This window comes from Pituophis catenifer, unplaced genomic scaffold, assembly GCF_029215685.1.
Source record: "Pituophis catenifer annectens isolate HBS135680 unplaced genomic scaffold, rPitCat1.0.hap2 SCAF_9, whole genome shotgun sequence".
NCBI lineage: Eukaryota > Metazoa > Chordata > Lepidosauria > Squamata > Colubridae > Pituophis > Pituophis catenifer.
In genome coordinates, this window is record NW_027256889.1 from 14,549,327 (window position 1) to 14,574,800 (window position 25,474).

Here is a 25,474-nt window from a genome sequence, read left to right on the forward strand (position 1 = left end):
ATAGACATTGGCAAGATACAGGTAGTCCTTGACTTACAACAGTTCATTTAGTCACTGTTCAAAGTTACAATGGCACTGAAAAAAGTGGCTTATGACCTATAAATAGACCAGGGAAAAGCCACTTAACAGAATAACAGAGTTGGAAGGGACTGTGGAAGTCTTCTAGACCAACCACCTGCTCAGGCAGGAAACCCTGTACCATTTCAGACAAATGGTTATCTAGCATCATCTTAAAAACTTTCAGTGTTGGAGCATTCTTCTGGAGCCAAGTCGTTCCACTGATCAATTGTTCTCACAGTCAGGAAATTCCTCCTTAGTTCTAAATTGCTTCTCTCCTTGATGAGTTTCCACCCATTGCTTCTTGTCCTGCCCTCAGGAGCTTTGGAGAATAGCTTGATTCCCTCTTCTTTGTGGCAGCCCCGCAGATATTGGAACACTGCAGTCATGTCAATAGAAAGTTATATCTGCCCTTCTTAAAATCCTCGGAGATTGCAAGATGATTCTTGGAGATTGCAAGAGAAAAGCTTTGTTTGGAAGTATCTTTCTGAGGTTACAATGGCCCCGAAGAAAGTGAATGATGATCATTTTTCACATTGACAACCATTGGCAGCATCCCCGTGGTCATGTGAGCAAACTTCGGATGCTTGGCCATCGGTTCATATTTATGACAGTTGCAGTGTCTTGGGGATCATCACGTGATTCCCCCTTTTGCAACCTTCTAACCAACGAAGTCAATGGGGAAGCCAGATTCCCTTAACAACTGTGTTACTGATTTGACAAAAGCAGCAATTCACTTAACAACTGTGGCAAGGAAAATTGTGAAATGGAGCAAAGCTCATTTAACAACTGTCTATTTTAGCAATATAAATTTTGGACTCAATTGTCATAATCTGAGGACTACCTGTAGAGTATGGTAGGTCACATTAAAAGGAGATGATGTGAACATCCAGATGCATGGACTGCAGATTTTTGAAGGGTAAAAATCAGGAACATATCAGCAACAATTAACAGTGTTCCATTATGCTACCCACCCCATTCTTATCTTTTTTTTTCCTTTATCCTTCTGAACTCTGAATGAATGCATCTTATTGGATGAAGGAACTCTGTAAATAGGCAGGGATCTTGGGGGCCCTCAAGTGGCCACATCAGCCATGGCAACCCTTCTGGACAGTCACCTTGCCATGTTTCAAGTCAGAAAGATGCCTTAAAAACTATTAAAACATACCTTTTATGACTTGTGGACTTCAACTCCCAGAATTCTAGAGCACAGCCACTCCATTCCCCCAAGCACTGTGAAAATCCTTCCTGCCCTACAATACCTTTGATTGCAGTTCACATTTTTCCTAGTCAATATTCAGTGCCACAAGGACCAGAAACTTGTTTTCTCTTTATGAGTGCCGGCTCTTCTTAAAAACATTAGTTCTCTTCCCCAACACTGAAATTCCAACATGAATTGGATATTGCAAGGAAGAGGGAGAACTTTGAAGTTCTTCGTTGTGCTAACTCTTAAAAGTAAACATAAGCCATTTTTTTTTCCAGGTTCTCTCACTTGTGAGATCAATAAAAGAATCCTTTTAAATAGAAATATTTCAAATAAAATGTAAATTAAATGATCTTCCTTGTCTCGGTGTCATAAAAGGGGTCTAGGATGCCGAGGCTCTTATCTAGAATCCACATTTGGCAAGCAGTGAGGATGGTGAGTTGAAGATAAGCTACAAAAGGGCCCTTAGTGCTCTCTGAGTTTTGTTGTTTTCTTGCAGATGTTTCATTATCCAAAATAGGGTCATATCATCCGTGCTAGCACGGATGACATTACCTAACTTGGTAATGAAACATCTGCAAGAAAACATTTAAATGCAGAGAGCGCTAAGGATCCTTCTTTTCAATCCTGAGCTATAAATATTTTCTTGTATTTGTAACCTAGAAGTAAAAAACTTAAACATACCTATTTTTCGGACTATAAGATGCACTGGAGTATAAGACGCACCAAGATTTCAAAGAGGTAAACAAGAAAAAAAAAAGATTTTGCCCTCCCCGGGCCCCAGGAGCACTCTGCAGGCCCTGTTTTTGCGAAAAACGGGCCTGTTTTTTTGATGAAAACGAGACCCGTGGGGCGGGGTTTCAGGAGGCCAAAAATGGCTGTATTTGGTGTATAAGACACACCAACATTTCCACCCTCTTTTAGGGTGGGAAAAAGTGCATCTTATACTCTGAAAAGTACGGTAGTTGATCGTTCCTTTCATGACCTTGCAGGGAGACAAGATTTCAGACTGTTCTTTCCTTGAAATGCATTTCTGTCTCCTCTTTGGCAGGAGTTGGCTAAGAAGCAACTGGGACCAATAACGACTGAGATTCAGCCAGCCGGTGAATTCTACTACGCCGAAGATTACCACCAGCAATATCTGCACAAAAACCCGGATGGTTTTTGCGGCCTGCAAGGCACTGGTGTGGCCTGCCCCGTAGGCAAATGAGAGTTCCCCAATGGGAGTATCCTCGGAAGCCACGGTAATCATAACCCTTGAACGGTTACCATGGCAACCGGCGGCCTAGCATCTTCGTAATTCAACTGTGATTTAGCAACGGGGGCCTTTGTTCCTTTCTTTTGTGTCTTGTAGGACCCGCTAAGGTTTGGGGATCAGGGTAAAAATGGGCAGCCTGCTGGACGAATTTGCTGCGAATGTTAATGCTTTGTGTGGGAGTGATAGATATAATTTCCATCCTACCGCAGATGTTTGGGATCGCCTGGCAAGGCGCTGATAAATACACATTATGCATTTATCCCTTTCCTCATTTCTCTACCATCCCCAAGAAAGCTGATGGAGCCAGCTCTGACTCCTCCATCTTTGCAGTGAATTTGGTTATCCAGCACAGGTTGTCCTCAGCTTACAAACACACTGGGGACCAGAATATCCATTGCTTAAGCAAGGCGGTTGCTAAGTGAATCATGCCTGATTTTACAATCTTTTGCTGTGATCGTTAAGCAAAACGCTGCAATTAACTGAATCATTAAGAGAATCCAGCTTCTACCAGTACTATTAACTTAGTTTGTTGGAAGCTGGATGGGAAGGTCCCATCACACACCCTGGGACGCTGCAACCATCTTATTATACAATAGTGGCCAAAATTGTGGAAACCTTTTGGGAAAAGTGTATTTTCTAAAACTAGCTAATAACACCACATTTTTGGGGGGAGTAGTACCATAGAATTATATATCAATGGAAAGATAATTTAATCAAGAAAGCAATGCATTAACTTTTATGAAGGATTTGCTATTAGAATAGCAGTTACAGTATAAAGAAAAAAAGTGAAACACGTAGAAAAAACAAGCTATACAAAATTTATCACCATAGAAAAAATGAGATATACAAAAATTATCACCAAGTCAGTTAATACTTAGTTGGGTAACCTTTAGCAACGTCTTCCCATGGAGTGAACCAAGTCTTTTAGTTCTGCAGCTGTTATAATGTGAAACCAAGATTGAACGATTGCTTCTAACTGAGTTTTATTGCTGGGTCGCTTCTGACTAACAAGTTGTAACAGGTTCCATAGATTTTCAATTGGGTTAAGGACTCTGGGCTATTCCCAGGCCATTCCAGCGGTGGAATATGATTATCTTGAAATGCCAAAAAAAAAAAAAAGTGGTGTTCTTAACCATCAAACCTCAAAAATACACTTTTCCCAAAAGGTTTCCACAATTTTGGCCACTACTGTATACCTGTCAGTTGCCAAGCTTTTGATCTCGTGGCCATAGGGATGCTGCAAGAGCTGTAAATACAAATACTAATTATAAGTCACCTTTTCAGCGCTTTTGTAATTTTAACTGGTCACTAAACGAATGGTTGTAAGTCGAGGACTACTGTATTGGTCCAAACCCACTTCCCTTTCTTGCCCTCTCTTTGGAGCTTAGAGAAAGAAAACTCTGCAGACAAGAACTTTGCTCTTTTGATCTCGTGAAGGATTCTATATCTGGCGCTTGCAGTGAAAATCCAGCTTTCACGCTATCCTGAATCTACTTCGGCCCAACGGATCTTTTGATACTAAATTCCTCCACACAGTGCTTATGAGCTGAACAGATCTGCAAGCACCCCTTTTGGAGTGAGACAATTTCCCCATCTCTCTTCATATTTTTTTTTTTTTTTTTACAAAATGCATTCAAATGTCATTTTTCTTTTTTAGTTGTATTCGCTTGCCTTTCAGGAAATGAGAAGTTTTGTGTCCCGCAAGGGGCAATTCTTTCAGACAACTGGCAATTATAAAGAATTGGCCATTCTCTGTCTGGAGGAAAGCCTTCCTTCGGTGGAGCCATGGTGGCATGGTGGTTAAAATGCAGTATTGCAGGCTAGTTCAGCTCACTGCCAGGAGTTCGATCCTGACTGACTCAAGGCTGACTCAGCCTTCCATCCTTCCGAGGTGGGTAAAATGAGGACCCAGATTGTTGGGGCGATAGGCTGACTCTGTAAACCCCTTAGAGAGGGTCGTAAAGCACTGTGAAGCGGTATATAAGTCTAAGTGCTATTGCTATTCTGTAAGCCATTTGGCCAAAATTCCCACAAAGTGCCTAACTGCCCCCCTGCCAAATTTTGGATGCTTATTCTGGTGTTTTATTCAAGCTACAGAACACTCCTGTCCACTCCACAGAATGCCATGTCTCTCTCTTCTAAAGTGCCTTATAAAGTTGGGGTACCCTCCAACTGTCTGAAATTTCCTAGTCAGCCATGCCAATGCTAAGAATTCTGGGGAATTCCACATTTCTGGAGAATACCCGTTCTTTCTAGCCAGCAGACCAAGCCATATAATAGCAGTGATGGCGATCCTTTGCACCACTGAGTGCCCAAACCAGAATGCGCATGCATGTGTGTGCATGTGCATACCAGTTGGGTTTCAATTTCATTTGCTATCAGTTTGCTCGTGGGTGCGTGCGTGCTCGCACTTGTGATGCTTCTGCGCATGCACAGAGACATCCAGGCGGGTGGGCTGCCGCCACTACCAGTTCACCCGATATGGAGAGAACCGGTAGCAACCTACCACTGGTGTGCACGCCAGAGCGCTGGAAACCCACGAAGACCAGCTGCCTGGTGCATGCATGCCTGGTTTTTGGACATTTTTTGGGCCGTTTTCAGGCCGTTTTTGAGGCCGTTTTTGGCCTGAAAATGGCCCAAAAAAGGGCCTGTTTTTTGGCTGTTTTTGGCCAGTTTTCAGGCTATTTTCCAGTGCTCCAGCACCTGCAAAGACCAGCTGGCTGGCGCACATGTGCGCATCGGAAACCAGAAGAGCAGCTGGCGATGATGCGCGTGCCCACCCGTGCCATAGGTTCACCATCAAGGTCATATAGCCTACTCCACACCTAGGAACTTCTGATTAGCTCTCTTATTCTTAATGAATGTATTTTTTATGTACACTGAGAGCTTATGCACCAAAGACTTCCTTGTGTTCCTTGTGTGTCCAATCACACTTGGCCAATAAGGAATAATAAATAAATAAATAAATAAATAAATAAATAAATAAATAAATAAATAAATAAATAAATAAATAAATAAATAAATAAATAAATGATCATGGATGCCGCTATGTCTACAGGAATCCACTGGAGTTGGGCGACCAATAAGTGAAATAAATAGGCGTATTTCAGTGTGAATACCAGGTTGTGTCCCAAAATTATTACTCCGGTGGAAAGAACATGCCATTTGCCTCTTCATATCGTGCCAGTAGTGGACACCACCACCTAGTACAGAGATGATGCTCTCCATGCAAAGCACCTGTTCTATACTGTACTTCATCTGTTAGGCAGAAACATATTTTGCACAAAGTCCTTTCCTTCCTTTCAATGCAGGAAACCACATCATTTCACAAAACTGCTTCGAAACAGTGCCATGCTGGTGAAGTTGAATTTGGAAGTTAAGCATCCTTTTAAAGCAGAACCTGGTCATTTTATAGCCCTCGAGCCACATTCAGCCCTCTGGCTGTCCCTATCCAGCCTGCGTGGATTGTTTTTATTTTGAAAGCAATTGCCTTCAAAACTAATGTCATGTACATAGGTGCACGCATGCCTACACACCTTCACAGCCTGATTGGTTCGGCCCTTCACACAGTCACAGTTTTTAACGTGGCCTCTTGGGAAAATGAATTGCCCACCTCTGCTTTAAAGAGATGCAGAGCCTTGGTGTGGTGGAATGTGCTCTGGATTCCCAGGAGGGAGGGGCTGCATTCCAGAGCAGCAAAAGACAACACAATTCAGATGTGTGGGAGAAAGAGAGTAAAACAGCTCCTTTGTAAGTGTTCTCAGAGTATATTTAATAGCTGCTTCAATTTGGCAAGGTTTCTGCCAATAAGTGAAAACCGTAAAGGAAAACGCTTAGAAAAACCTCAACATGTTTTTCTGGGTTTTGGGATCTGGACACCTGTCAATTACTCTCTATTTTACCCAATTCCTGTACTTCGTGTTAGGACAATAAAATTGCCTTGTTCCCAAGCCTGAATTTCATGATTGTAACACAATCTCTCTGATATTAACACGGAACACATAATTTAAAATGTAGACAGTATTCATGATAGATATCCAGTATCAAATTACTTGCTTTGTTTTAATTTGAATAAGTAGAGATATACTGTTTTCTACAGCCAAATTGGAATCCTATGTCTTAAAAAAAAAAAAAAAAGAATACTTAATCAGAAAAAAAATGGTGTCACAAGAGACAGGATCATCCACTTTGGGGAAACTCAAATATTTGCAAAAGTATAAAGTATCTTGGGAGTAGGAAGGACTTTACTACACAGCTGGTGGTTTCGCCTCACTGCTTACATGATAAACCGCATTTTTGTAAAGTATGATTGGGCAGGCAAGTCAGCTTAGCTTCCTGCCCTTGAATCAGCCAGCTGGCCAAGGTAGAGCATCAAAACTGGCAACTAGCTGGCACCCTTCGCTCTTCTTCTCTTGGTTCATGTGCTTTTCTCAGTGGGTTGGAAAGGAGGCCCCAATGGGCTTCCCTGGGAAAGGAGGATGGTTGTGTGTGGCATAGCCATTTGATGGAAGATTTGCAACCATAACCACAGTGCCTTTGCATATCGGAAAGAGAGGGCAATCACAGGAGAATCCTCATGGAAACAGACTCTGCTACAACACCCCCCAAAAATGCAGCAAAACTCTGGGTGCAGCCCCCCTGCATGCGCCCCGCCCACTGCACATGTGCAGCAGAGACCTGACGAGCAGCTGGCCAGTGGGAGGCATGCACGCATGCACGGCAGAGCTGAATTGGGGTGACAGCTCACGTGCCCACAGAGGCGGCGCTGCGTGCCACCTGTGGCACGCATGCCATAGGTTTGCCATCACGGGTATAGGGTCTCCTGCTTGACCAGGAATTGGATTAGAAGACCTCCAAGGCAGGAGTGGGTTTCACTTACCTTTACCACTGGTTCGCCCTGCATGTGCTGTCCATGCATGTGCCCGGCCTTCCATGCATGCGCTTTGCTCGCATGCGCACCTTCTGCACATAAGCCCGGCCTTGAAAACTTGCTAAATAGCACAACTTGGAGCCGGGGCGAACTGCCGCTACCAGTTCGGGGCGAACCAGCTGAATACCACCTCTGCTCCAAGGTTTCTTCCAACATTTATTATTCTGTTATTCTGACTTGGCTCACTGATTGGCCAGCCAGTTTCCCAAGCAGGCCCACATCATTGTCAGGTAGGACTTCCTAGTAGGCCAGCTTCGGTTCATCAATCCTACAAGTGTAGGATTGATTTACAGGGTTCATCAAGGGCTGGTTATGTGACCCACTAGTGTGCTCCTTCCCAAACCCCCAACCCCACAAATTAGATGTCCTAAATCAAATGGGAACATGGTTATGCAGCCTCCAATGCAAGTACAAAGAGAATATAACGTAGGGCTATCTCATATAAGATTTGGCGCATTCCAGGAGGCCTTCCAAAAACATGTAAAACTCCATGATTCGATAGCGAGTCCAACCTGCTATAAAAGATCTTCCTATGCTGTCTATCATATCTTTAAGTGGGAGGAACTGCACACCGAAACGATTTTAAAGATAAGACATTTAACTGGTCTTCACGGATGAAGGAGAAATTGTTCCTTCTGATATATAGGGATAGTATATTCCACAGACTGCCAGCTGAGGGAGCTGTTTGCCCAAGCTACCAAAAGGAAGCCTAGTGATCATATACAGCCTTTCCTAACTTGCAAACTGTTTGGAAAAAAGATAAAAGAGGAAAACAAGCAAGTAGATCCATCAAAAATGGAGAGACAGACTCCCAATATATTTAATAACAGTAACAGAGTTGGAAGGGACCTTGGAGGTCATCTAGTCCAGCACTCACCAACTGGTGGTCCCTGGACCACTGGTGGTCTGTGAGAAAATTTTGGTGGTCCGCAGAAAAATTATTTGCATTTTTCATATTGCACTAAATCAGGGGTCTTCAAACTACGGCCCCTGGGCTGGATACATACAATGAATGTTTGCATTACTGCAGAATCTCCCCCTTTGGGATCTTGTGTGGATCGGAGGGGGGAAGAAATTTCGACTTGGGGTCTGCTTCAGCCTCCTGGTGTGGGGCTTTGGGCAAAGGCTGGAGGGAAGTGCTGCTGGTGGCAAAGAGCCGGAGGGCCTTGTTCCAGTGAGACTGCCTCACGGCCTGGAACTGACTGACCATCTCAGCCCGCTGAGCCTCCAGGCGCCGTTACCTGGCCTTGTACTCCCGCAGGACTTCCCTCTGCTTGGAAAGCCTATGTTTGTAGTCCTCAGTGAGGTGCTTCTGCTGGGCCTCCTTCTTGGTCAGATCCAATTTAAACTGAGCCAGCTGTTTTGCCAACTTTTTCTCGTGGTGGCTGCTTAGCTTCAACAGCTGCTTCCTGTTGGGGCCCTAAGGAGCCCAGGTGGGGAGGCGAGGAGTGTCTGGGAGGGGAGGGGCAAGTAGAAGCCAGCGAGGCACCCCTCGACATGAGTGACATCGAGTTGACCATGCCCACCCAGTCACATGACCACCTAGCCACATCCACCCAGCCGGTCATTAGGCAGATCATATTAGTGGTCCGTGGGATTTAAAATTATGAATTTAGTGGTTCCCTGAGGTCCGAAAGGTCGGTGACCCCTGATCTAGTCCAACCCCCTGCTCACGCAGCCAGAGACCTATGGTAGGGATTCGAACCGCCAAACTGCCAACCTTTCTGATTGACAAGCTCAGCGTCTTAGCCACTGAGGCCTGATGCGAAAGATAAAATGGCCTGGAGCAGAGTTCCCCAACTTGACTAAACTTTAAGACATAAGGACTTCAACTCCCAGAATTCCCCAGCCAGAGTTGAAAAGTCCACAAGTCTTAAAAGTTGCCAACATTGGTAAATTCTGGCCTAGAGCGTAAAACTTTTAAAGATTCTTTCTCCCCCACCCCCACTTCTCCAGCAATGCATGAAAGGTTGAAGTTCCTATGAATGGAGATGAGCTGAATGAAGACTAGTGAATTTCATTCACCCCATGAGAGAGCTGCTGGTGAAGGAAGCAAGGCAAGGAAAAACAATTAGGGACCTGGAATTCTTCTATTATTATTTATTTATTTATTTTTAAACAGGATATAAAGATTGTAGCCTCCCTGACTCTTAAGAAGCCTCTGAATCATCATGTCAACAACAATCCAGGAAGTTGCTGGCAGCCTTGAGCCTACCATGACCTTCCCAATTTTAGAGAAGCATGTTAGAAAGCCTAAGTATTGACTTTCTATTATCTCTGCTTATCTTTTTGGCTTCTGAAATGGCCGTTTCCAAATTTGCTTCTTTTTTATTCCCTCTAAATTGGAAAGCAGCCGTGTAACAAGCGAGGCTGCTGTATCAGTCTCCAATTCCTTTTATCTTGTGGGTGCAAAACGTGGCATTTCTGGCGGAATAAAGAATGCTGCAAATCAGTCAGGATCCTTCTTTTTGCCTGGAAAAGTTTGGGGAGGGGGAAAAAAAAAGAGAAAAGAAATTAAGGTGATTTGACGGCGGCTTAACTTTAGAAGCAGAACACATTCTGTGCTGATGCAGGAAAACATTTCTCTGCCATTAATCATCGCCACTCCAGCTGCGATGGGTGAAACAGCTTATCGTGTGGATCAAGGCCATCGGATTATAAATCTCCCACATTCCAGTTCTAGCAACCATTATTGGACAAAAGCCATGGCCGAGTCCTTTCTTTCAAAGTCCACTGGGATGAGCGAAATACCTGCTTTAATACTCCAGGTGATTCACAACAGAAACTACGTTGGAAGCTGGTGTGAGGGTAGATCCTAACAGAGGAATGGCATGAATCAAGAAGGCATTGACAAACAAAACAGCGTTTGGCTTCCCAGGTGTCTGATTCAGTGGTGAAATCCAAATTTTTTTACTACCGGTTCTGTGGGCGTGGCTTGGTAAGCGTGGTGTGGTGTAGTGTGGCTTGGTGGGCATGGCAGGGGAAGGATACTGCAAAATCTCCATTCCCTCCCCACTCCAGGGGAAGGATACTGCAAAATTCCCATGCCCTCCCCACTACTGAGAGAAGGATATTGCAAAAACTCCATCCCCACCCCACTCTGGGGCCAGCCAGAGGTGGCAATTGCTGGTTCTCCGAACTACTCAAAATTAACGCTATCGGTTCTCTGAACTGCTCAAAATTAACGCTACCGGTTCTCCAGAACCTGCTGGATTTCACCCCTGGTTTGGTTTATTAATTCTGGTGGAAGAGATCTTCACGGCAGAAACCCAGGATCCGACTTAGAACAGGGGTGTCAAACTCAATTTCATTGAGGGCTGCATCAGGGTTGTGTTTGACCTTGGGGGGCCGGGGTGGGCAATCTCACTCGTGTTGGAGGTGCTTGTGGTGGCCCAAGAGCTCTGCCAGCAAAAATGGGCTCCCGAGATCCGTTTTTGGCTGCAACGGTCTCCTGCAACCCTCTGTCAGCAAAACAGAGTTGGGAGTGCCGCCCGTGGCCCCTGAGAGCTCCATTTTTGGCGGTGATGGTCTCCTACAACCCTCTGCCAGTGAAACTGGAGCTCAGGAGGGCAGCATGCAGCTGAGCTCCATTATCGCTGGCAGAGGTACCACAGGCCAGTCCTTTGCTGTTTCCAGGTCGGCCCCATGGGCCTGATCTAAGCACCCCACGGGCCGGATCCGCCCACCGGCCTTGAGTTTGACACCCCTGACTTAAAAGAAGAAGCAGGAAAGATCCCACACATAGCAGCAATGGCTTAGCCACATGTTCACATAACAGGAAAAAAATCAGATTATAGGTAGTCCTTGAGTTATCAAAGCTAGGGCAAGCATGCTTCACCAGAATGAATTAAAGGTAAAGGTACATATGTGCTAGTCGTTCCCGACTCTAGGGGGTGGTGCTCATCTCTGTTTCAAAGCCGAAGAGCCAGCGCTGTCCGAAGACGTCTCCGGGGTCATGTGGCCGGCATGACTCAACGCCAAAGGCACACAGAATGCTGTTATCTTCCCACCAAAGGTGGCTCCTATTTTTCTACTTGCATTTTTTATGTGCTTTCGAACTGCTAGGTTGGCAGAAGCTGGGACAAGTAACGGGAGCTCACCCCATTACGCAGCACTAGGGATTCAAACCACTGAACTGTCGACCTTTCCATCGACAAGCTCAGCGTCTTAGCCACTGAGCCACTGCGTCTCCCTTCAGAATGAATTAAATTAAACCAAATGCCCATGGTTTGCATAACACAGGTAGTCTTCGACTTACAACAATTCATTTAGTGACCGTTCAAAGTTACAACAGCACTGAAAAAAAGTAATCATTTCTGACTGTTTTTCATACTTATGACCGTTGCAGCATCCCCATGGTCACGTGATCAAAATTCAGACGCTTGACAACTGACTCACATTTATGACGGTTGCAGTGTCCTGGGATCACATGATTCCCTTTTGCAACCTTCTGATGAGCAAAGTCAATGGGGAAGCCAGATTCACTGAACAATCATGTTACTAATTTAACAACTGCAGTGATTTGCTTAACAATTCTGTGGCAAGAAAAGTCGTAAAATTGGGCAAAACTCGCTTAACAAATTTCTCACTTAGCAACATATAAATTTTGGGCTCAATTGTGGTCATTAGTTGAGGACTATCCAGTGGTGGGATTCAAGTAATTTAACAACCGGTTCTCTGCCCTAATGATTTCTTCCAACAACCAGTTTGCCAAACTGCTCAGAAAGTTAACAACCGGTTCTCCCGAAGTGGTGCGAACCGGCTGAATCCCACCACTGGGACTATCTGTATCTGTAACTTTTGTTGGTTCAAGAATCACACTGAGCCTTGGTTGGTGTATTGAGGCCCACACTCCAAAATTGGGACAGGATCTAGATTGTTTGGGGATGAGTCATTTTTCGAAGGGCTGAAATGAAGGCTTTGGCCACTCATTCACCTGTTCACATCCGCAGAACCCCTAAAATGGAAACCTAAGGTAGATCCGAGGCATCCCAGAAGAGACTTGATCCTACAAAAGGGGGGCTTTGAGCCCCCCCTTGCATTCTGGATGACAGTCTGTAAAGATTCTCAGTCATTGAGATCATGGTTGTCCCAAAGGTGCTTTTTTCAGGCGGCAACTGGATTTTCTTATTTTTTCTTTTGAAGACATTTCGCTTCTCATCCAAGAAGCTTCTTCAGCTCTGACTGGATGGTGGGGAATGGAAGGATTTATATTCCTTGCAGACAGCTGGTCATTTGCATCCTTTTAGAGGGTCCTTGAAGCCCTTGGAGGTTAATCTGTGACCTCAGGGTCACCTGAGTAGTGCTCCTAGTTTCTGTAGTCTGCAATTTTTCTCTCTGGAAATCCCTTCCTACTCCCACACCCTTCCAAGGGTGTTCATCCCAAATTGTATAGCTAAAAGTCTGTAGAGATTCTCAGTCCTCCAGGTCATGGTTGTCCCAAATGTGCTTTTTTCAGGAGGCAACTGGATTTCCTTGTTTTTTCTTTGGAAGACGTTTTGCTTCTCATCCAAGAAGCTTCTTTTCTTGGATGAGAATTCTGGGTGACCTTTTCTTCTGGGGTCTTTGGGGAAAATCTCTTCAGTGACACAATGCCATTTCCCTTCTACTTTTCCTAGAAGATGCAGCAGCTTTTAAATGCAATAACTACTGACCTAAGCATCTGGAAGCCATCTTTAGGGCTTGATTGTGTGGTTTTTGACTCAGCCGTGGTTCCTCCTTGTCTGCCTTACAATTTTCAAAATAGGCTTAGACAACAACATCAAAATTCCATGCAGGCACCAAACCTAACAAACCACCAGTAATGAGAACTTATGCATTATTCCGGCCATGAATTGTGAAACTCAACAGGAAGGAAACCATCAAGATAGGTTAGAATTAGAGATGCAAAAAAATACAGCTCACCCAGATTCCTTTCGTGGACAACGGAGGCCTGAGGAATAAGCAATCCAAAACCCATTGCCCCATTGTTCAGATCTGGAAGGGAATTCTAGATGGCAAGAAAGGGTCTGCCATATTTTCAATCAGCTGTAGATTCCAGGAAGTCTTTAAAGGCAGTTCTATGTAGATCAGGTCGCAATTGTCCAAGCAGGTGGTGACAATGGCCTGAGTCACTATTGCTAGGCCCTTTCACCTAAGGCGGTGTTTCCCAAACTTGACCCTTTGAAGATGTATGGACTTCAACTCCCAGAATTCCTCAACCAGGCATACTGGTTGGGGAATTCTGGGAATTGAAGTTCGTGCATCTTAAAATAGCCAAGTTTGGGAAACACTGACCTAAGGGAAAACTGCATCTGGAGCACCAGCTGAAGTCAAGGAAGGACTTCATGGTGACAGCTTCCACCTGTTATTCCAGCATGAGTCACAAGTCCAGGAGGGACCTAATTTTTTAAGAGCAAGTGCTTCCAAAGGGGTTTGGTTTGGTTCTGCAACCCAACAAGACAGACACAGACTTCAGAGGATAATTAGAACTGCAGAAAAAACAATTGCTACCAACCTGCCTTCCATTGAGGACCTGTAGACTGCACGAGTCAAAAAGACGTCTGTGAAAATATTTATGGACCCCTCGCATCCTGGACATAAATTGTTTCAAGTCCTACCCTCAACACGACGCTATAGGGCACTGCACACAAAAACAACTAGACACAAGGACAGTTTTTTCCCGAACGCCATCACTCTGCTGAACAAATAATTCCCTCAACACTGTCAAACTATTCACTAAGGCTGCATTACTATTATTATTAATCTTCTCATCGTTCCTATCACCCATCTTCTCCCCCTTATGACTGCATGACTGTAACTCTATTGCTTGTATCCTTACGATTTATATTGTTTCCTAGTATGATTTGATTGCTTATTTGTACCCTATGACTATCATTAAGTGTTGTACCTTATGATTTGTGATGAATGTATCTTTTCTTTTTATGTATACTGACAGCATATGCACCAAAGACAAATTCCTTGTGTGTCCAATCACATTTGACCAATAAAGAATTCTATTCTATTCTATTCTATTCTATTCTATTCTATTCTATTCTATTCTATTCTATTCTATTCTATTCTATTCTATTCTATTCTATTCCCCACCCAGAAGGGAGGTAGAGAACCTTGATAGATGAACAGCAATCCTGTCTTGCTAGGATATAATTTCAGCCTGTTACCTCCCATCCAGACCCTCATAGCCTCCAAGCACCAGGTCGAGACTTCAAAAGGTATCACCAGCTCAGCCTGAGATTAAAATCCAAAATGGAGTCTCATCAGCCTATATGCATTTATCAAATTTAGAGATCACCCATCTCACTCATGGAAATGAGTCTGGATAGTATTGATAATGATGTATCATATCAAGCCGCAAATCACTCGATGACTTCTTTCCCAGTGGCTTCGCGTAGCTGTAAATAAAGATAATTGACCTTTGTGGCCCCCCGCAGTGGGCAAATACAAGTCTGATCTCTTCTCCACCGCCATGAATGGAACCATCTGCTAAGGATGGTGCAGGATGGTGTCTCTCATTCTCAACAGTCTCAGATCAGAGGTGAAATCCAGCAGGTTCTGGCAGGTTCTAGAGAACCGGTAGCAGAAATTTTGAGTAGTTCGAAGAACCGGCAAATACCACCTCTGGCTGGCCCCAGAGTGGGGTGGGAATGGAGATTTTGCAATATCCTTCCCCTGCCACGCCCACCAAGCTAAACCATGCCCACCAACTCACGCCCACAGAACTGGTAGTAAAAAAATTTCGATTTCACCACTGTCTCAGATGGTTTAAAGAATGCCAAAGTTGATGATATCCAAGTCTACTGAGAGATCTAAGAGAATCAAGATAGGCGCATTGTCCCTGTTCAGCCCTTAAAAATTAGGTAGGCCAGGGAATCTTAACAGCTGCCAAGTGGGATATTTGCAGCCACCTCGATGCCTGTAGGGACTTTGTTACCTGCCTAGACTGAGCTTCTGAAGTAGCTTAAAACTAGCTTGAAGCCCTCAACTCAAGCTAGTCGCTCAGGAAAGAAAAAGTAAAGAAACGATTTAATATATTTGAAATGAAATATAGTGGTTGTACCAAAGGTGCTTTTTCAAAAAGCAACTGGACTTTGATTTTCCTTGAAGACGTTTCTCGTTTCATCCAAGAAGCATCTTCAGTTCAGTTCTTGGATGAGAAGTGAAACGTCTTCAAGGAAAAACAAAGCCCAGTTGCCTATTGAAAAAGCCGTTTGGGGACCTGGGTGACTGAGAATCTCCATAGAAATATGGTAATTGTATGTAGATTAAGTGAATGGGAGAGAAAAACCCCCTGTAATAAATTCCATTTGTTTGTCTGACGTGTCTTCTTAGTCACAGAGCGCGTCTAACTGGAATGCTTGTTCAAATATTGAAATGAAATCTTTTCATTTTGTAAAAAATTGTAAGAACCATCCTGGCTTGGATGTATCTTTGCCCTGTTTACCAACGCCTAAAGTATCTACAATTTTTTATGTATCAGGATGGATTATGTCAGTGGTGAAATCTAATTTTTTTTTACTACCGGTTCTGTGGGCGTGGCTTGGTGGGCATGGCATGGCTTGGTGGGCGTGGCTTGGTGGGTGTGGCAGGGGAAGGATACTGCAAAATCTCCATTCCCTCCCCACTCCAGGGGAAGGATACTGTAAAATCCCCATTCCCTCCCCACTCCAGGAGAAGGATACTGCAAAATCCCCATTCCCTCCCTACTCATGGGGAAAGGATATTGCAAAATCTCCATTCCCATCCCACTCTGGGGCCAGCCAGAGGTGGCATTTGCCAGTCCTCCGAACTACTCAAAATTAATGCTACCGGTTCTCTGAACTACTCAAACTTTCCGCTACCAGTTTTCCAGAACCTGTCAGAACCTACTGGATTTCACCCCTGGATTATGTTCTTGCATAGTTTTGCCACATTTAAATTATGACTCTTTTAAACTAACAATTTGTTTTAGTTCTTATACTGATAACCAACAGTGCAAATTCCACCTCTTGGCATGGAAATGCTTAATACCACATCCACCCTGCAGCTTCCCTTGCACCTGTTTAATTGTTCAGTACAAACTGCAGTTGCAAATATTTAGAAAAGTGTGAATTATGCATGTGTGCCATGTGGCTAACAAATTAGAAATATTTTTTCAAAGCTAAGCATTTTGGTTTCCATCTCTGGCTGCTGTGCAAGCTTCATCAATGGAACAAAACCTTTTTGAACGGAAAATATGCGAACGATGAGTCATTAAATCAAAGAATCACAGAGTTGGAAAGGGGTATCAAAGTTTGTCTGGTTCAATGTTCTTCAAATTTGGCAAGTATAAATTGGGTGGACTTCAACTCCCAGAATTCCCTAGCTATCATAGCTGGTACATTTAGGCTGACATTCTTTTTTTTTTCAGGTCTCTGTGGTCTTAAGGTATCTCATACGTAAAACTTGGCTTAATTGCAAAAAATACAATCTGGAGCCATAAGAGCTTCATCACAATTCGTTTTTCAGTTCCCATTTTCCAATAAACCTTTGGGGAGGCATCAAAGAGATAAATTAGTAAATTGTCCATTTGAGTTCAGTTGAATCAAATTGGGCCCAATTGAGTTCAACTGAGTCAAACTGGGTCCAGTTGAGTTTGATTGGATTGAGAGGGGCAGCTATAGAAAATAAACAAATAAATAAAATGCTCTTTGTATTTTGCAGGGGTTTAACATACTCTTTTCAGTTCTTATATCTGCCCCTCCCCCCCAAAACTGGATTTTGTACCTATTTTTTTTCTTATTTTTACCTACTTTTGAAGGAAAGTTTTTGACATAGACTGTTGAGTCTATGAGTTGATGAACGTTGCCTATTTCGGCTATCTAGCAATGCTGCTTGGCCTGACAGCATCTCTCTTCACACAACAAATCAAATTAGGGGTGACTGTCTCAAGCGGAATATGTTTGAAGGGTAATTCAGCCGGATCTTTGAACTGATTTGATTTTCCCAATTTGATTCAGATTGGATCAATGATTCAAGTAGAGTCAATTACCCAAATTGGATCAACGTCGAATAGCACACACACACACCCAAACAGAAAACCAGATCAGTTGTAGCACTTCCTCCGCCAATCAAGTCAAAACACTTATCGGAGAAAACACTTATCGGAGACATTTTCAAGGACATGGAGAATAAAAGAGAACATTGGAAGGCCTCTTTTGAAAGGAGGGGGGGGGAAACCTTACGAAGTTACCAGGGTGATTTCTGCAAAAAATGTATTTTTAATTGTGAGTGAGCAACTAATTGGATAATCATTTATCAGAGATGGTATATAGTCGTGATGGTGAACCTATGGCATGTGTGCCAGAGGTGGCACGCAGCCCCTTCTCTGATGGCACGCGAGCCATCGCCCCAGTTCAGCTCTTCTGTGCATGCACACATGCCTTCCGCTGGTCAGCTGGTCTTTGGCTCTCTGCCATGCATGCGCAGGGGGTGGGGCATGCAGGGGGTGGGGTGCATGCGCAGGGGCCGTGCATGCATTGCATTTTGGGGGGTTCAGGCCTGCGGTTTGGGCACTCGGTCCCGGAAAAGGTTAGCCATCACTGGTATATAGTGTATCTTGCCGGGTGTTGGACCTGATCATATTTTAAATTGCTCCCTTCTCTGTGTTTCTATGCATTGTGAGACATTCCCAGTCAGGCTATATTATCTGATTTTTTTTTCTGAACACATGCACGCACACACACACACACGTGTTGTTTCCTCTCTGTGTGGAATAATCAGCTGCTTTGAAAACTTACATATTTATTGCCTGCTTAGATTATTTTCCCCCTTCTAATCAGTTTATCTCACCTGTTATCAGATGGCTGTTGGCTGAGATTTCCTGAACAGTATCAGAAGGGAGGGGAGGGAAGATCAGTTCTGGTACGACTGCTGAGTCAAAACCCAGGCCTTGAAAAGTTCAAGGAGATCAGATGATCCTATTACTTCCCTGAGTCCTATTGAAATGTTGCCAGCAACATCTGGGGCTTAGCTAGGACAAACAGTGGGGATTCAGCTGCTTCCAGATAAGGCTTTTGAGGGCGGCCCCAACTCCCATCACAGGACGATGTTTGGGGATTTGGGATTGCCCCATTGTTGTCCAATTATCACGCTCGTGAGCTTTTTTTCTGGGCTGTGTTGACCCAACAGAAGGGCAGGCTTGGCACAAGAAGATAGCCCGGGTTCATTTTCACCTGGACTTCCCTGCCTCTTAGCCAGTGCTGCAGAACCAACCCATCTAACCCAGGGGTGGGTTCTACTTACCTTTACTACCGGTTCACAATGGGATTGCGCGTACGTGCTCGCTTCGCTAGCGCACACACCTTGCTTCTGCGCATGTGCAGATCGCTTCTGATGACGTCAGGTTCATTGGGCGGAGCCTCCCACTGGTTTTACTACCGGTTCTATAGAACCGGTCCAAACTGGGGGGGCAACCCACCATTGATCTAACCCCACTTTTCATGGAAGATGTGGGTAATCCACCACTTACAACAGCGGTGAAATCCACTTACCTTCGCTATCGGTTCGGGAACGGGATGCATGAACAGAGGGTAAAAACAGGATGTAATGATGTCCCAGCAGGTGAGCGAAGCCTCCCGCTGCTGTCGCCGCTACCAGTTTGCACAAGCCAGATAGAACCGGCTGGATTTCACCACTGACTTAAACAACCACAATTCAGCCCAACATTTATGTTGCTAAGCAAGACCGTTGTTCAGTGAGTTTTGCCCCATTGGATGAGCTTTCTTGCCAAGGTGGTTAAGTGAATCATCGCAGTTCTTAAAGTCAGGGTTAATTGAATCTGGCTTCCCCACTCACTGACTTCGCTCGTCAGAAGGTTGCCAAAGGTATCACGTGACCCTTGGATCAGTGGTGGGATTCAAGTAATTTAACAACCGGTTCTCTGCCCTAATGATGTCTTCCAACAACCAGTTTGCCAAACGGCTCAGAAAGTTAACAACCGGTTCTCCCGAAGTGGTGCGAACCGGCTGAATCCCACCACTGCCCGGGACGCTGCAACCGTCCTACCTAGGAGTCAGTTGCCAAGTGTCTGAATTTTGATCACGTGACCACGGGGATGCTGCAATGGTCGTAAGCATGAAAAATGGCCATCTGTCCATTTTTTTTGCCCGAGTCACTGTAACTTTAAACGGTCACTAAACCAAAGGTTGTAAGTCGAGGACTAACTGCATTACGTGAGCCGAGAAACTTGGCTGTAATTTGATAAACAGGGAAAGCGTGTTCTGCCACGGGAGAAACTTGTATCTTCTTCTTTGGGTTCCGCGTGTCTTTCCTCCTCTCTCTCTCTCTCCTGCAACTGGGGCGTGAGGTCAGGTGGGCGGGTGTCGATGAAAAAAAAAAACAACAGGAAACATTTGGGTCTTTTATTAGCTGCTGTGCGCTGCCTCACAGCTGTAGGTGACTAATCTGATCTCTGCATCTCTGCGGTGTCCTGTTTGCTGCGCCTGCACCCCATCTCGGCTCACCTGGTGCTGGACCAGCCTGCCACTCAACCCGGCGTCGTCAACACCCACACCCAGGCTGCTCTTCCTCCCGCCCACGGGCCTTCTGCTTTGCCGCTCGCAGCTCCCAAGGGCAAAGCAGCTGACCCAGCTGAGCACCAGCAGCAACGGAGGCCTTGCCCTGCTCCCTGAGTTAACCGATAAGAGATTAACAGAGTTGGAAGGGACCTTGAAGGTCATCTAGTCCAACCCCCCACCCAAACAGGAGACCCTACACCATTTCTGACAGATGGCAGTCCAATCTTTTCTTGAAAGTCTCAAGTGATGAAGCTCCCACAACTTCCGAAGGCAACTTCTGTTCCATGGGTTGATTGTCCTCACTGTCAGAAAGTTCCTCCTCATTTCTAGGTTGAATCTCTCCTTGATTAGTTTCCATCCATTATTCCTTTTCTGGCCTTCAGGGGCTTTGGAAAATAGCTTGACCCCCTCCTCTCTGTGGCAGCTCTTCAGATATTGGAACACTGCTATCATGTCTCCGCTGGTCCTTCTCTTCACTTTTTGGTGAAGTGCTTTTTTGTGAGGTGCTTTTTTCAGGAGGCAACTGGGCTTTTTTGTTTTTTTCTTTTGAAGATGTTTCGCTTCTCATCCAAGAAGCTTCTTCAGCTCTGACTGGTCCAGTTGCCTCCTGGAAAAGCATCTGTGGGACAACCATGAGCTGGAATATAAGGCCCAAAAATAAGGCCAAGCACTTATTTCAGGGTTCAAAAAATTTAAAACAGTGTCTTATATTCAGGGAAACACAGTAAAAGGTAAAGGTTCCCCTTGCACATATGTGCTAGTCGTTCCCGACTCTAGGGGGCGGTGCTCAACTCCATTTCAAAGCCAAAGAGCCAGCGCTGTCCAAAGACATCTCCGTGGTCATGTGGCTGGCATGACTAAATGCCAAAGGCGCACGGAACACTGTTCCCTTCCCACCAAAGGTGGCTCCTATTTTCCTACTTGCATTTTTTACGTGCTTTCGAACTGCTACGTTGGCAGAAGCTGGGACAAGTAACGGGAGCTCACCCCGTTACGCGGCACTAGGAATTCGAACCGCTGAACTGTCAACCTTTTGATCGACAAGCTCAGCGTCTTAGCCACCGCGTCCATTGGAATTAGGTGACTATAATAAATTTAAACAGTTAAATAAAGAAATCTGCTGCTGCTGCTGATAACGATGATCAGGATTATCCCTCCTGTAAAGTAATAGATGTCCGATGGTGGGCAAACTACAACACCTGCATTCTTTCCTTATTGTGCAAAACAAGCAATGCACAGACTTGTATTGCCTGGCATTACAAGTTCAAACTGTGTCATTGTTTTATAATGATGTCATGGCACAAGTCATCATTTTGACATTGTTGGGACTTGTAATGGAAGTCTCTGCTCAGGGTGGCCAGAAGCTACAAGGGACAGGGCTCCTGAACCTTCAGAGCAAAAGGTTTTTCAATAATGCAGATTATATCTCAGAAAAAGGATATAATTTATTTATTTATTTATTTCATGCATTTATATGCCGCCCTTCTCCAGAAGGACTCAGGGCGGCAAACACAAGTTAAAAACATGTACAACAAAATCCCATTTTAAACCAAATTAAGTTATAAATAATAAATAATAAAACCCAGAATCAGAGTCAGCCTATTTGCTTGAACAGCCAAGTCTTCAGGTCCCGACGGAAGGAGCGGAGATCAGGAGACGTCCGGAGCTCAGTAGGCAACTCATTCCAGAGGGTGGGAGCACCCACAGAGAACGCCCTACCCCTTTAATGCAGTGCTCAAAACTACTTTACTGGATCCCTGCTTTTAAAAGTCCTCAACTTACAACCGTTTGCAAAGCAGCCATTCGAAATTACAAGGGCACTGAAAAAGTGATGTCAACCAGTGCTCACACTTTTGACTGGTCAGGTGATCAAAATTCAGGCACTTGACAACCGACACACCTTCACAATAGCTGCAGCATTCTCAGGTTATGTGATTGCCATTTGCAACTGGGGGAAGAAATATCCCTCTGGTTCAGTTCCAAGCCGGGAGAAAGACACTGGAAACATGGAGGCTGATTGGAAAGATGGTTTAATGATGAAACAGAACCACATGGGCGTGAGGTCCTGGTGCAGCTGACCACATGGAGATTATACCATGTTTTTATACCTTCTCTTGGGCTTTGCACTTGAGCTTCCTGTTCCTGCGCAAGAACATGTATTCTATTGGCTGTTGTCAGACTCTCATGGGGCCATGCAAGGGTTATGTAGGGGTCATAGCTGGCTCTATAGGTTGTCTGAGCTTCCAGGTTTGGTGGAAGTTTGTGAGGGTGATGCAATGAAGGGGCGTTGGGCAATTCCTATTGTGGCTGAATGGCTTTTTCCTATGTTGGATCTTGGGTGAGGGTATTTGGCTTATGAATAGAACTATCTATCTCTTTATCTCTTAAGTTCTGGCATCTGCTGAGAGCTATTAAGAAAGGCGGGGGGGATGCTTTCCCCCTCTAAAAAACATGTTTCTCCATCTCTCTTCCAGGAAAATATAATATTCTGCCTTTTTTAAATATTTCTCAAAATATTTCATTCTTCCAGGACAGGAGTGGGTGCTAATTTTCTACACAAGCTTAAGTCAATGGGAGAAGCGGAGATTTGCTTAACGGCCATGTGATTTGCTTAGCAACTGCTGTGATTCACTTGACAACCGTGGCAAAAAGGTTGTAAAACTGGGCATGACCCAGTTAACATCCGCTTTGTTTAGTAATGGAAATTCCGGCCTCATTTGTGGTTACGAGTTGAGGACTACCTAAAGTGCGGTCAGATAAAGGCAATGAAAATTAGTGTCTCCCTGAGATATGTACATGCAGATGCCATGAAGCCATCGAAAATTTCATGCTAACCAGGCTGAGCATGTTATGCAAATGGCACAGCCAGCCTTGCAACTGATGAGGCTAAATGCACGGTATGGATCTAGCCACTGACTGAAAGCATCAACCTCCAAAGTGAACCTGCTTCCCCAGACACAGAGTTGTGGGTGTGTCTATAACATCTGGAGATCCATGTCTATTGTAATTGGTATCATAATGGTAAAGGTATCGTAATTGTAAATCGTCGCTGAATATGACTTATGACTAATATGTTTGTGGCCGCCAAGTGCATTCTCCATCCTTAAAATGACCCAAATAAGTTTTTTTCTTTTTGTCTTATGGTGAACTTTAACAGATTTAACAGATTAACAGAGTTGGAAGGGACCTTCTAGGTCATCTAGTCCAACCCCCCACCCAAGCAGGAGACCCTACACCATTTCTGACAGTCTCTTCTTGAAAGCCTCCAGTGATGAAGCTCCCACAACTTCCGAAGGCAACTTCTGTTCCATGGGTTGATTGCTCTCACTGTCAGAAAGTTCCTCCTTATTTCTAGGTTGAATCTCTCCTTGGTCAGTTTCCATCCATTATTCCTTGTCTGGCCTTCAGGTGCTTTGGAAAATAGCTTGACCTCCTCCTCTCTGTGGCAGCCCCTCAAATATTGGAAGACTGCTATCATGACTCCCTTGGTCCTTCTCTTCACTAGACTAGCCATGCCCAGTTCCTGCAACCGTTCTTCATAGATTTTAGTCATAATAATCATTATGGAGGCAAATAGGCCAGTTCATGGTCTGAAAGAGATCCGACAGGTGAGCTGAAGAAGCTTCTTGGATGAGAAGTGAAACATCTTCAAAGAAAAACAAGGAAGTCCAGTTGCCTCTTGAAAAAGCACCTTTGGGATGATCTGATAGGTGAGAATTATACCTGGAGCCATCATGTCACCTGCATATACAGATAGTCTCAACTTATAACCATTTATGTAGTGACCATTCGAAGTTGCAACAGCACTGAGGGAAAAAATGACTTAAGACCAGTTTTCATGCTTACAGCCATTGCCCATGTCATGTGATCAAAATTCGGATACTTGGCAACTGGCATGTAATTTTTGACAGTTGCACTGTCCTGGGGTCATGGGATCAACATTTGTCACTTTCCCAGCTGGCTTCCGACGAGCAAAGTCAATGGGGGATGCCAGATTCGCTTAATGACCCCATGTTTCAGTTAACAACTGCAGTGATTCGTTTAACGACTGTTATCATGTGGTCATGTGGTCATCACCTTTTGTGACCTCCTGACAAGCAACGTCAACACCAGATCCACTTAACAACCGTGTTACTAATTTTTTTTTTTTAATTTGATTTATATGCCGCCCTTCTCCGGAGACTCAGGGCGGCTTACAATGCGTTTAAGCAATAGCCTTCATACTTTTGTATATTTTTATACCAAGTCAGCTTATTACCCCCACAAACTGGGTCCTCAATTTACCTACCTTAGAAAGGATGGAAGGCTGAGTCAACCTTGAGCCTGGCAAGATTCGAACTTACTAATTGCAGACAGCTGGAGTTAAATTACAATGCATTAGTCTGCTGAGCTATCCAGGCTCTGAACTATCCAGGCAATTTCACACCTGCAGTGATTCGCTGAACCACTGTGAGCAAGAAGGGTCATAAAATGGGCCAAAACTCACTTTTTTCTTTAGCAAGGGGATTTCGGGGCTCAGTTGTGGCCGTTACAGCAAGGACTACCTATGCTGCAACCACCAGCCTGTCACGATCCACGTATCGTGAGCCTGCCCTGAAACCCATCCTCCACTCCCCATTCCCAGGCACTGAACTTTGTTGAACTCCCTGTTCCTCTTTCACATGTTCTTATTGTTTCTAGTTGGCCTACTTAGAGTCCCCATTTGGCGAGTTGGAATTTGGAAGTCAACATATGCAGATGAGAAGGAGCTGGGCCTCTCCCCCTCCATTTCTGGGAAAGGCTAGTGGGGCAAAACCAGGCCCAGCCAAAGGTTCTTTGGTAGGCCTGCTGACTCACAGGAAGTGGCCCGTCTCGATGATTCAACAGCCAAAGGGAGTTTGCTGGTTTGTTTTACTTCCTCCCTGAGTGTTTTCTTACAATCTTCAGCTTGCTTTCTAGAATGTCTCCTTGCCCATATGGTCGGCAACAGCAGCAGCAGCTGGACAGTGCACGTCCTGCAGTTGTCCAGATGTGGATCTCCTCAACCCTTATGGAAGGATACTTAGTGGTCACTCAGGTGCTGCCCCAGAAGTGGTCACTGATTTGCACCCATTTTTGCACAGGCTTGTACTTTCATTGTATGACCTGCCTTTCGTAATGCAGTCCAAGTCAGCTGCAGTAAAATATAAGCCATTCAACATCAGCACAACAATTCAATTGAATAGAAATGCCACTGAAAAGTCCTGGACGAAGTTGCTGATGAATATTTATTTATTTATTTATTTATTCAATTTATATACCGCCCTTCTCCTAGTGGACTCAGGGCGGTGCACAGCCAGAACTAAAATACATAACAATTCAAAATTTAAAATTAATTAAAAGAATTATATACTTTGGCCCGAATTAAAACAATGCGAATTAAAACCCATTAACAGATTAAAACTAAACAATTAAAAACAATTAAAAACTAAAAACTAAAAATATCTTGAAAGCAGAGAGAGCAGGATCCAAAA

General features: G+C 44.4%; 1 protein-coding gene across 1 annotated transcript in view; it reads left to right on the forward strand.

Moving 5' to 3' along the window:
- Window positions 1-2,586, forward strand: part of LOC139321118 (mitochondrial peptide methionine sulfoxide reductase-like) — a 63,989-nt gene extending 61,403 nt beyond the window's left edge. The window contains 1 exon segment of the mRNA XM_070949742.1: window positions 2,313-2,586. Within this exon segment, the coding sequence (XP_070805843.1) occupies window positions 2,313-2,471 (159 nt within the window). The 3' untranslated portion in view covers window positions 2,472-2,586.
- Window positions 2,587-25,474: the final 22,888 nt, after the last annotated feature.